At 39.8% G+C, this 12168-nt stretch overlaps 1 protein-coding gene across 1 annotated transcript; it reads right to left on the bottom strand.

Annotated features, from left to right (window-relative positions):
* Positions 1 to 229: 229 nt before the first annotated feature.
* DDX53 (DEAD-box helicase 53) lies at positions 230 to 2112 on the bottom strand. Its single transcript, XM_004093118.3, is given in 2 exon segments — positions 230 to 399; positions 402 to 2112. Coding segments are annotated over 2 exon segments (1881 nt in total).
* Positions 2113 to 12168: the final 10056 nt, after the last annotated feature.

The raw sequence follows: 12168 nt of genomic DNA, 5'->3' as shown, positions 1-12168 counted from the left end.
AAATTAACTAACACATTACTTTTTCTTCACACAGTCTCTCACTCTCTCATTTTTCAGACTTTTTTAAAATTAAGGAACATACATAATATTGAAAGTTTAGCAGTATTATTTAAGAATTAGTTATGTCTTCAAATGGCTAGTATGTTTCCAATACTTCCTTACATATATTCTATACTGTATATCTTTAACATGCCTGGAATCTTCCAGTAGCGTGGTACAACTTTTCAACTTAACAATAAAACTCCTTGCATCTTTGTTGAGGTTTTCTTCATTGTGTTTCTGTGTCCCTCTTTTGTTGATTTAACTTGTATTGCTCAGCTATTACTACAAGATCTTCCGGAACACTCTGATTTGCTCTGTCCAGAATTTTAATCAATTCACCGGCCATTTTCGAATCTGAGTGATGAGGGTAACTGATGTGCCAGTCTTTCCTGCCCATCCAATGTACCCTACTCTGTGTACATATACTTCAATATTCCTTGGGAAATCGTAATTATATACATGTGTGACATCATTAAGATCAAGACCTCGGGATACTAAATCAGTTGCAATCAGTATCTTTATGTTTCCACTTTTAAAGTCCTCTAATGCTCGCTCTTGATCACTCTGTTCACTGTTGCCATGTGATGATTCTACAGATATGCCTTGGATATTGAAGTCGCTTGACAAGTCATCAGCAACATGTTTTTGGCTGACAAACATGATGACTTTGTCATTGGGTGACATGTTCTCTACGAATTCTTGGGTGAGAGCTCGTTTTTCTTTTTCTGTGGTAACAATTATATTTTGCTTCACTGTATTTACAGCAACTAGATTCAGATTACCAACATAAACAATCATAGGATCTTTCAAATAAGAAAGTGCTAGTTGACGTACAGTATCTGGCCAAGTTGCACTTGTCATAACAGTCTGTCGGTCTGGGCGCACATCTAATAAAATCTTCATTATCTGGGGTTCAAATTCCATATCCAGCATTTTATCTGCCTCATCTATAACCAAGTAGGTTATGCTTCTTAGGTTGACAGAATTATTCATTTGTAGGTCATTCAGCCTCCCAGGAGTTGCAATAATGATATCTATACCTTTGCTAATATCTTCTATTTATCCAATTCTATTTCTACCACCATATATGCAAATGCTTTTGAGACCTTTATATGAATACTTTGAACATTCAGCTTCCACCTGAAGAGCCAACTCTCTAGTGGGTGTAAGGACTAGCATCCCAGGCCCATTCCTTTGCTCTCTAGATATTGGTTGAGAATCAAGAGGAATAAACCCAGGCATTAAATAGGACAGTGTTTTCCCTGTTCCGGTTTGTGCAACTTCTATAAGATCTATTCCTTGTAGAATAATTGGCCATGCCTGTGACTGAATTGGCGTTGGCTTTACAATCCCTACCCTTGTTATGCTTTTCAGAAAATCAGGGTATTGCTGAAAAGCGTCTTTAAACCTACAAGTTGGTTTTGGGATGAGACGCTTTTCACCACTTTTCAAGTCATCACACATTATGTTGAAATTTTCCTTTCTCCAGTTAATCACCTGCATTTCAGACATGCAGCTTGTTGCTTTGGATTCTATGTAAAAGTTTTTCTTAACTGGTGGTAAATCTGCCCGTTTTCTCTTTTCGTACTCCACGACTGCTGCCCTAATGCGATCCCAATTTGACAATGGCTGAGCTTCTCCAACAACGTCATTTCTGCCTAGATTTCTTCCAATAGGGGATTGGGATGCAGCATTATCCACACTGGATTCTGAGTTGTAGCTTTCTTGTTTTCTAGTAAGTGTTTCTGTAGCCGCTTTGGCCTTTGCTTTCATTTCCCTATTGCCAAAAATTCTGACTTTTGCTTCAGATTCCCCTTTTATGATCTATATTTTAGTGTTTGTCGAATGTTGTAGATATTTTATTTTTGATCCACTGTGACCAATGACCGCACCAACCATATTCTTTATTTTAAAGCAGAGTGGTGGTTCACGGGAGCCTGCCGCTCTCGGTCCCTGATGGCCGAAGGGGCCACTCCAGCCACTGCCTCTGCTGCCCCTGGCATCCCAGCTGGCCCCAAGGTCTCTTGGATTAGCCTCCGCCCTCTTCCACTCTGGGGCCCAGTGGGACATTGTGGGATAGTGGGAGTATCGGCTCCGGCTTCTCGCCTACATATGGTTGGCAGTTCAGGTCTGCGGCCTCTTTCCCGTCACCTTCTGCACCAAAAGATGGCGGTGGCAATTATTTCCGGGTGCTAGTCACGTAGCTACACAGCAGTTGCCCCAGAAACCAGTGTTTGATGTTGAAGTCCATGTCGTGTAGGGGCGAGGCTTTGATGGCCTGACCAATCACAGGGCTTGGACTGGGATGAGGTAAGCAGGCGTCTGTGACGCAAATTTATTTATTTATTTATTTATTTTTTTGAGACAGAATCTTGCTCTGTCCCCCAGGCTGGATTACAGCGGCGCGATCTTGGCTCACTGCAAGCTCCGCCTCCCGGGTTCACGCCATTCTCCTGCCTCAGCCTCCCAAGTAGCTGGGACTACAGGCGCCTGTCACCACGCCCGGCTAATTGTTTTGTTTTTTTTTCTGTTTTTTTTTTTTTTTTTTTTGAGACGGAGTCTCGCTCTGTCACCCAGGCTGGAGTGCAGTGGCGCAATCTCGGCTCACTGCAAGCTCCGCCTCCCGGGTTCACGCCATTCTCCTGCCTCAGCCTCCCAAGTAGCTGGGACTACAGGCGCCCGCCACCACGCCCGGCTAATTTTTTGTATTTTTAGTAGAGACGGGGTTTCACCGTGGTCTCGATCTCCTGACCTCGTGATCCGCCCGCCTCGGCCTCCCAAAGTGCTGGGATTACAAGCGTGAGCCACCCAGCCCGGCACGCCCGGCTAATGTTTTGTATTTTTAGTGGAGACGGGGTTTCACCGTGTTAGCCAGGATGGTCTCGATCTCCTGACCTCGTGATCCGCCCGCCTCGGCCTCCTAAAGGGCTGGGATTACAGGCTTGAGCCGCTGCGCCCGGCCAATTGTGACGCAAATTTAAAGAGGCACTCACTCTCACTGGCTGACCCTGCCAGCACTTACAGTACCCTGAGTAACTGCCTCCTTAACTTCTGTGTCCTGGGTGCCCCTTTCACTCTTCTCGTGATAGTTCTGGCTCCGCTTGAGAGCAACCTTGAAGCACGCCTTAAACATACACACCATATACCCATTGTCCCTTATATAAGCCAGTTATTTCCCTAAGAGAAAAAAATAATGCATTTAAAGAAAAACTATTTATTTATATATTCGTGTGTTTATTTATTTTGGTAAATTTCTTTTGGAGTGAATACAGTACTTTGTCAGGATAAATTCATCATTCCCTGTCCTCTAGTGTAACTTAAATTCTACTAATCAGAAATCTCTTAGGTGCACACTCTAGGACAGCGTTTTGCCTTAATTCATCAACTAAATGTCAACACTTGTTTAGGCAGTTTCCAGATATTATTACAGGGATGATGGTTAGAAGAGAGGTAAAGCGGTGCCTAAGGTACTTTAGGGGCTGTTTTTAGTGGTTTGTCACTTTTCTCAGTGCCTCTTCATTTTTTTTTCCTTCCCTGTGGTTTGATTGCTTCTGAGACCTTAGCACTGGAAGGCTGTGTAGAACTCATTTATTAGGTACACGTAGAAGACATTCTAGCAGCAGTCTGGACAGAGGGATATCCAGCTTCCATTTAGACACTCCCAGAGGCAGGGAGCTCACTTCATTTCAAGAATATCTATTCCATTATGAGGCTGTTTAATGGTTACAAAAGTTTTTTTGAACAAAACGTGCGGTTTCCTGTGTCCTTAAGTCCTTCTGAGTTCTGAAGTTATACAGAATAGGCTTGATTCTCCTGTATCCTTGTGTACTTAAGGATCTGTCAAAATTTTCTTTTTTTTCTTTTTGTTGTTTTTTTTTTTGAGATGGAGTTTCACTCTTGTTGGCCAGGCTGGAGTGCAATAGCACGATCTTGGCTTGCTGCAACCTTGGCCTCCCAGGTTCAAGTGATTCTCCTGCCTCAGCCTCCCGAGTAGCTGGGATTACAGGTGTCTGCCACCACGCCCGGCTAATTTTTTGTATTTTTAGTAGAGACGGGGTTTCACCATGCTGGCCAGGCTGGTCTCGAACTCCTGACCTCAGGTGACCCACCTGCCTTGGCCTCCCAAAGTGCTGGGATTACAGGTGTGAACCACCATGCCTGGCCTCTGTCAAAGGTTTCTGTGCATCAGGGCAACATTTCCAGTTTCTTCAATGTTTCTTGCTATGACATGGTTTCCAAGACACACATCATCCTATTGCCTCTCCTTTGGGGACCATTTACAATGTAGCACGCAGAACTAAAAAACAAAAGAAAAGACAAGCAAACAATCTGCAGAAATGGCATTAGTCCTACTATTAGGGCATCTTTACTGAGCATGACAATTCTACGAATTTGACCTAAGAACTCCTGAGACACAAAGCTGCTCACAGTAACATGACGGGCATTTAAGTTCTTGCTTCTTTTACTTACTCAGCTGATTTTTTTTTTTTTAATTTGCTTACCTAAATGAAGACTATATATGTATCCTTTTATAGTCATCTTATTAAGTTTGGTCAATTGATGTAGCCTATTAAATATAATTTTAATGATTATTCTCTCATCCATCATGTTAGCCTCTAGTTTCAAGTCTTCTGCCAATTTAATGTTCATAGCATCTTCGTCTCTTCAGTCAGTCACTGATTAAAATTTCATCATGGTCTAGTATAGGACAGAAGTCTGTGACACCTTGGGAGAAAACTTCTCTGTGTCAGTACTTTTTGTAAAAGATGCTATTTGAAGAAATAAAAAGGTTTCTGATCAAATATGTTTGGGAAACGCAGCACCCTATATTCTCTCTGTTAAAATCACAATGCTTATTGGATATTTTAGGAGCTATGATAATTACAGACATTGAGAAAAATCAGTTGTTTGATACAGAGTTCCCCAAACGCATTTGCTAATGGATATCTTCATCAATTATTTAAATAAGCTTTTTATTTGGAATACTTTCAGATTTGCAGAACAGTTATGGAAGTAGTGCAGAGAGGTTCCTGTATAGCCTCAGCCAGTTTCAGTTTCCTCTAATCTTATCATACCTCATTATCATGATACATTTTTCAAATATAGGAAAACACTATTGGTGTGTTACCATTAGCTAAATTTCAAACTTTATGCTACCAGTTTTCCATTAATGTATTTTTTTGGTTTCAAGATCCACTCCAAGACACCATACTGCATTTAGTTATGTACAGTTTGTGAGAATTTCTCAGTTTTTTCTTATTTTTCATAATCTTTCCAGTTTTGATGAGTAATGATCAGGAATTTTGTAGAATGTCCTTCAGAAAGGTATGCTTGATGTAACTGCTCATGATTAGACTGGGGTTATGAGCTTTTGGAAGAAAATATCACAGAGATGAAGAGCCTGTCTCATCACATCACATTGGGGAGATAGGTACCTGATGTCAACGTGACCCATCATTGGTAATGTCAACATCAGTCCCTTGGATAATTTGTGTTATTCAGGTTTTCTACACTGTAAAATTATTATTTCTCCCTTTCCATACTCTATTTTATGGAATGAGTCACTAAGTCCAGACAACCCTCAAGGGGTCAGTTTGCATTTAAATGCAATCTTTATTACTGTTTTTTACAATTAGTAGTGTTCTTTGGAATGTATTTTGGAAACCACTGGTCTGGATAAATACAAATTACCTAACCAATTTTTTTTTTTTCATCTGGTTGTTCAACCAGGTATATTCTGATCAAGTCACTTTACAACTCCTCCATACTTCTCCATGAACTGTACTAGGAATTTTAAGGCATTCTCAATGTCTTCTAGTTTATTAACTATTTTAAAAGGAAATTTGTTTAGTTCCATGCAGCTTTTACCTCTCGAAGGATGTATTATGTTTCTCTGTCTTTATGCCTTCATCTTTACTTTGAATAATATTTAATATTACAGAACTGTAGAATTCTACAGGTGTTGGGTGCATCAGAGGTCATTTTGTTCTCCCTTATTACAGATAGTGAAATTTAGGTTCCAAATTCTTTCTGGAATTGACCGAAGGTACTCAGCAAATTATTGAGAGTAAAAATTTAGAACCATTTGTTGACTTGTGGCCAGTCAGGAAAATAGTACAGGACATTACTCCTTTACTACGAAGTGACTTGCTTCTATTCTTGTTTTATGTGGGTGATACGGAAAAATAGAAGAAGCCATGAAAGTGAAGTGAAGAAAAGTCATATTGTTGGGTGAGGGGTAGTTGTAAAATCTGGGTAGAGAGCAGTGCACTTTAAGGTAGAACTCATTGTGGTGAATTACTGTGATGACACAGAACTGGTAGAAGACTTGTGGGTATTGAAGATACTGAGAGGGATTGTGCTTTCAGGATGATTCATTACCATTTATGATTGCCCTTATCAGTTGGAAAAAATATTTGTCAGCTAAATTAAGGGCTACCAGTGTGATGTTCTTTGCTCTAAATATCTCTACAATGGCCTTATTCACTGTATCTGAAATATTCCTACTAAATATGTATCCCTGTGGCTCATGGCTTGGTATGTTATTGGCTTGGTATGTTATTAGCATGGTCCTGGAAAAACAAAACACAGAAATGTGAGTTTGTCAGTTAGATGCTTTCCAGTGGAGCAGCTGGCTAAAAGATTCTTTTAGGGCAGAGAGTGGGAAAGATGGAAAGAATTGAATTTCTGGTACAGGGCATATGTAAAGTTTACCCCAAGGTAAGATAAAAAGGGTAATGTAAGGAAAGACAAGAGTGTGTTTAAGATGGTTTCTACCATTTTGCTTAGGGCAGTGCCTATAATCTTAGAGGCAACAGTAAGAGAGTGAAATACTGCAGGCAGTGAATTGGGCTAATTTGCAATCACTCCGATTTCTACAAAACTCTCTTAAAGATGAGTTAATGTTGTTGGCCTAAAATAGTCTCATATATGGGACTCCCCTTAGAAATGATATTGATAGTGTTTTATTTAATAAATCTACTCTGATGGTCTAAGGCAAACTTGACTTACGGAATTCCAGTTAGCATTGTTGATGGTAATAATTACAGTTGGTTTTGCATCTGTACAGCACTTTACAATTTATAAATACTCTTTATAGAATTTGTTTCCTTGGGCTGATATATATCTGGCCATTATTCTGTTCAATAGATGTGCTATATTATGGCAAACGTTGCCATTATCATTGTACATATTGGTATGTTTATTTTGTGTACGGAATCATACTCATGCCACAGAGTCTAAAGAAGTAGCAGCAGCGTGGTGTAGTTAGCAATCAAGAACACTGGACCTTAAATAACTGGGTCCAAGTATCACTTTCACCATTCATTCACTGTGAGTCATGAGAAAATTTTGTCTTAGTTTTGCTGTCTGTAGAATGGCGTACTAGTACCTGTCTCATACACACACACAGACACACACACACACAGTTTTACTAACTGGTTCATAGTAGGAACTCTCCAAGTATCAGTTATCCCTGTTACAGAAACAGTAGGTATAGAGAGACAGTCATGGAGATTCCCTGTCCAAGGATTTTCCTGATAGTTTCCTCTCGTCCATATCAAAATGAAAAAAAACCCAAAAAAACAAAAAAGCAAGGTTAATAGCATTTTTTTACCCAAATCTAAATTTATTCAATGTAAACTTTTTTATTCTAACATTATGCCCTACTGTCTTTTGTAAAATATACTTTTAAAATGAAATAAGGATTTCAAATTACTTTTAAAGGTCTCTCCTAGGGCAAGAAAGAATGTAAATCTAATGGCCAGTAGCCTTAATTAGGCTTTGAAATGTTATTGGTATATGAAACCCAAGTGCTTGTAAGCATTGATGTAGAACATGAAATGTGGTTTGAATGTTTTTGTTCCCCCGAAGTTCCTATGTTGAAATCCTAACCCCAAAGGTGATGGTGGTAGGAGATGGGGCCTTTGGGAGGTAACTCGGTCATGAGAGTACAGCTCTCATGAATAGGATTAGCTTGCCCTTATAAAACAGGCCTGAGAGAAACCCCATGCCTTGTTTGCGATGTGAGGTTACAGTGAAAAGGTGGCCATCTGTGAACCGGGAAGCGGGCCCTTACCAGACACCAAGTCTGCTGGTAACTTGATTTTGGACTTCCCAGACTCCAGAGCTGTGAGAAATAAATTCCTGTTGTTTATAGGCCATCCCATTTATGGTGTTTTGTTATAGCAGCCTGACCAGACTAAGACAATTAGCCCAACAAACACAAATTAGAATGCTATTAGGTGTTAATAATGCTTGCAGGCAAGAAGGGCTGAAGGGAGGTTGGAGAGCCTGGAGAGTTGAGGCAAAGACCTATAAGGGGAGTGGGTTTGATCTGATACTATAGGAGGTATGAAATTAGAGATATAAGGATGTTAAAGTTTCAGGGAAAAAAAAGCCAATGTGGCCTTTGGGAAGAAATCAGGGCAGCCTGGAGGACTAGGACAAAAAATTCAGGTTAAGGAGAAAGGGGAAATGGAGAAGGATGGTTTGGGTCAGGGGAAAGTAAAAGGGAACTTTTAGGAACCTTAAGGACAGTCAGTGAACTATCAAAATATGGTAAAACAGTGGCAAACTTAGAATGAAGGAGTCATATGACATTAATGAGGGACGTGGGTCCCTTTGGAGAAAGTAGAATGCAGGGAAGTGGGGTCGAAAAATGGGGGCTTTGTTTTTGATATTTCAAGTACATGGGACTGAGGGACTTGAACAGAGTGTAGTAGTTTAGCAGTGGGAACTCGGAGAATGGAACAGATAGAAAAATCGCATCTGAGAAGCAACTAACATTTTTGAGTTCTACTATATGCCAAACATTTTAAGTGTATTATCTCATTAAATTACCACAGCAACTTCATAGTATGTATTTTCTGTCTTTTTCATGTGACAACATTGAAGCTCAGAGATGTTATATAATATATCCAAGTTCATGCAAAGTTAACGGTAAATAACTTTAAACATGAATAAATTTAAACATGGATATGGTTAGCTTCAAGGTCTTTTCCCTGATCTTAGTTTCTAGGGAAAAAATGTGCTTGATTTGGTGCCTGGTTCTCAGATAAAAAGAGTCTTTAATTAAAGATGACTCAATCTTCCAAGTTGGAGACTTATTGAAGCAGAGAATCTTGAAGCCATTCGACAGGAAAGGCGGAGGGGAAGCAGAGGAGTTTGGTTTCAGTCATGTCCAGTTTGTGGTGTTGTAGGGGGCATACAAGTAAAAATGCTAACTGAACCTGGAGATTTGGGACTGTAGTTCAGATGAGAAGACGAAGACAGATTTGAGAATAGTCAGCATAGAAGTTATAGTTGAAACTGGAATTGAATACTTGAACAAATAGACAGCAATGAAAGACAGGTTTAAGAACATTTTAAGGAACCATGGAATTCGTATGATTAGATAATGAGAAGAGAAAAACAGGAAGGTAGGTGAAGAGAGAGTCTACATAGTAGGAAATAAGGCAGGAGAACTTGTCGAGGAGTTTTGGTAAACAATATAAAATTTTTCAAAAGGACAGGGAGGTAGACCACTGAATTTTGGAGAGGAAAATCATCAGTGACCTTTAAGAATGCCCTTTTTGGCCCAGCGCGGTGGCTCACACCTATAATCCCAGCACTTTGGGAGGCCAAGGTGAGCAGATTGCTTGGGGGGGGCCAGGAGTTCGAGATCAGCCTGGCCAACATGGCAAAACCCCATCTCTACTAAAAATACAAAAATTAGTCAAGCATGGTGGCATACATCTGTCATCCCAGCTTCTCGGGAGGCTGAAGCAGGAGAATAACTTCAACCCGGGAGATGGAGGTTGCAGTGAGCTGAGATTGTGCCACTGCACTCCCACCTGGGCAACAGAGTGAATGACTCCGTCTTAAAAAAAAAAAAAAAAAAAATGCCCTTTTTGTGGAATGATGGAGAAACACATATTTTAAGGGAAACAATTTCAATGAGAGATGACTAGACCACTGGGGAACTTTGTAGTGATGGAGTGAGAACTTTATATATCTTGTACCTGAAGCTCAAAGGCACTGTCTTAATTTTAAACAATGCTTCTAGAAAACAAGACTTTCGGGGACAGGTTATTGCAATTGTTCTGGTAAGGATCCAATGGATTTCAGGAAAATTACTTATGAATATTGGACGAAAATGAACTTTAATAGTCTTTGGAAATATGTGGGAGGATATACAATGTGGGAGGGAATCACAAGGATACAAGAACCATTCATTAGCAGTTTCAGAAAAGGAAAGTCTGTTTAAAAGGAGGGAGGAGAGTGCTGAGAGTTCTTTCAAGGAGATTACAGTGCTATCTTTAGCTACGCATTAAACTTTTCTCTATCAAATTTAGTTTATTCTCCACAGAGTAGGGGTATGCATTATTTAGGTATGTGAAGAAGTGAGGCTACTGAAGTAATTAATTCTTTTTTCAGCTCAGACAGTAAAAAATAGTGTGAGCTGATTAGCACCTGCAGTAAGCTCCTTCAGAGAAATCCTTGCTTACCAACTACTTCCTATAGAAATGTTAACGTATTGGTATTTTAAAAATAATAGTAACCTTGCCTCTATTTTGAGGCATTTGAAGGGCTTTCCAGAGCTATTTCATTTCTGATAACTATCATGTAGGGAAGTAGAAAGAGAAACAAGATCATCTATATCATTTTGCATTGCATAAAGAAGTCAAACAACAATTCTTTAAAATCATGGGGTTGTAGAGGTGTAAAGGATTGACTTTGGAGAGCATCTCTTGTAATGCTTTGATTTGCAAGTGTGAAGGCTAAGATCTACACGTGGCTCTGTCCAGTAGAAATATGATGTGAGTCAGAAATGCAATTTATTTTCTAGTAACCACAGTTTTTAAAAAGCAAGAAGGGGAAACTTCTGAGTCTGGGCAACATGGCGTAGGCCTATTTCTCCCTACTCTGCCTGCTAACAATAGCCAAATTCCCTGGACATAGATATAAAATAAACATAAGACTCTGAAATCTGGAGAGAAGAAGGCAAAGCAGCTAGGACTTTGGGACTTGAGGAATGACACAATGACGAGTTCCCTGGGTTTTCTTTTTGCCTTCCGTATATCCTGGACTTGGTGCTGGAGAATCCTGGAACCCAGAAATACCTACATGAATAGCCACATATTCCTTTTAATTCCCAAGAAAAACTTGTTATTTTAACTCAAAGGTCCAGGAAAGAAGCAGCCTAGCAAGAAAGAAAACTTTGACAATAACTGCCCTACTCACCATCACAGAAAACAGAAAAGCAAAACTACCCTCCTGTCCCCATCAGCAAAGGCCAAGCAATTGAGGGGCCTAGATTTCTACCTTCATCTATTGGTAATGAGATGCCCCTCCCCCTTCTCACTGGGTGGTGTCCAAGGAGATCAAGAAGATCACATGGAGAAAGTAGATTTTTAGCACTTCGCAGAGGTAATGAGGTGCCCCTCTCCACCCTCCCACCATCATGTCAGTAGAAATCGCATGAGAGGCCTGGGCGTCTACCCTCACCCAGCAGTAATGAGGCATGCCTCATTCTCTCCACAGTGTAGGTGAAGGCTGAATAAGGACTTGGACTTCTATACCTGCCTAAAAGTAATGTGTCTCTGCCCAACTTTCCTTACCAATGTAATGTCAGTGGAGGCCTGCTAAAATAGAAGATGTAAATAAGATCCAAAGTCTATAATATAATCCATCAAATGACTAAGGCAGAACTGAAAATCATTCACCATATCAAGAATCAGGACAATCTCAACTTGAATGAGTAAACACCATTAATAGATACCAACACTTAGAAGAAAGAGACATTGGAATTATCTCAAAAGGATTTAACAAACCTGCGCATTGTGCACATGCACCCTAAAGCTTAAAGTATAATAATAATAAAAATAAAATAAAAAAAGGATTGAAAGCAGCCATCATAAAAAATTATTCAATGAGCAATTATGAGCATGCTGGAAATGAACAAGGAAAAAGAAAGTATTAGCAAAATGTCTTAACAAAAACTGTTCAAGACATAAAGAACTAAGTAGAAATTTTAGAACTGAAAACATCAATAATTGAAGTAAACTTACTACACGACCTTAAGTAATCCCAGCACTTTGGGAGGCCGAGACGGGCGGATCACAAGGTCAGCAGATCGAGACCATC

This window comes from Nomascus leucogenys, chromosome X (assembly GCF_006542625.1).
Source record: "Nomascus leucogenys isolate Asia chromosome X, Asia_NLE_v1, whole genome shotgun sequence".
Classification (NCBI taxonomy): domain Eukaryota; kingdom Metazoa; phylum Chordata; class Mammalia; order Primates; family Hylobatidae; genus Nomascus; species Nomascus leucogenys.
This window is presented reverse-complemented; position numbering and strand designations above follow the sequence as displayed.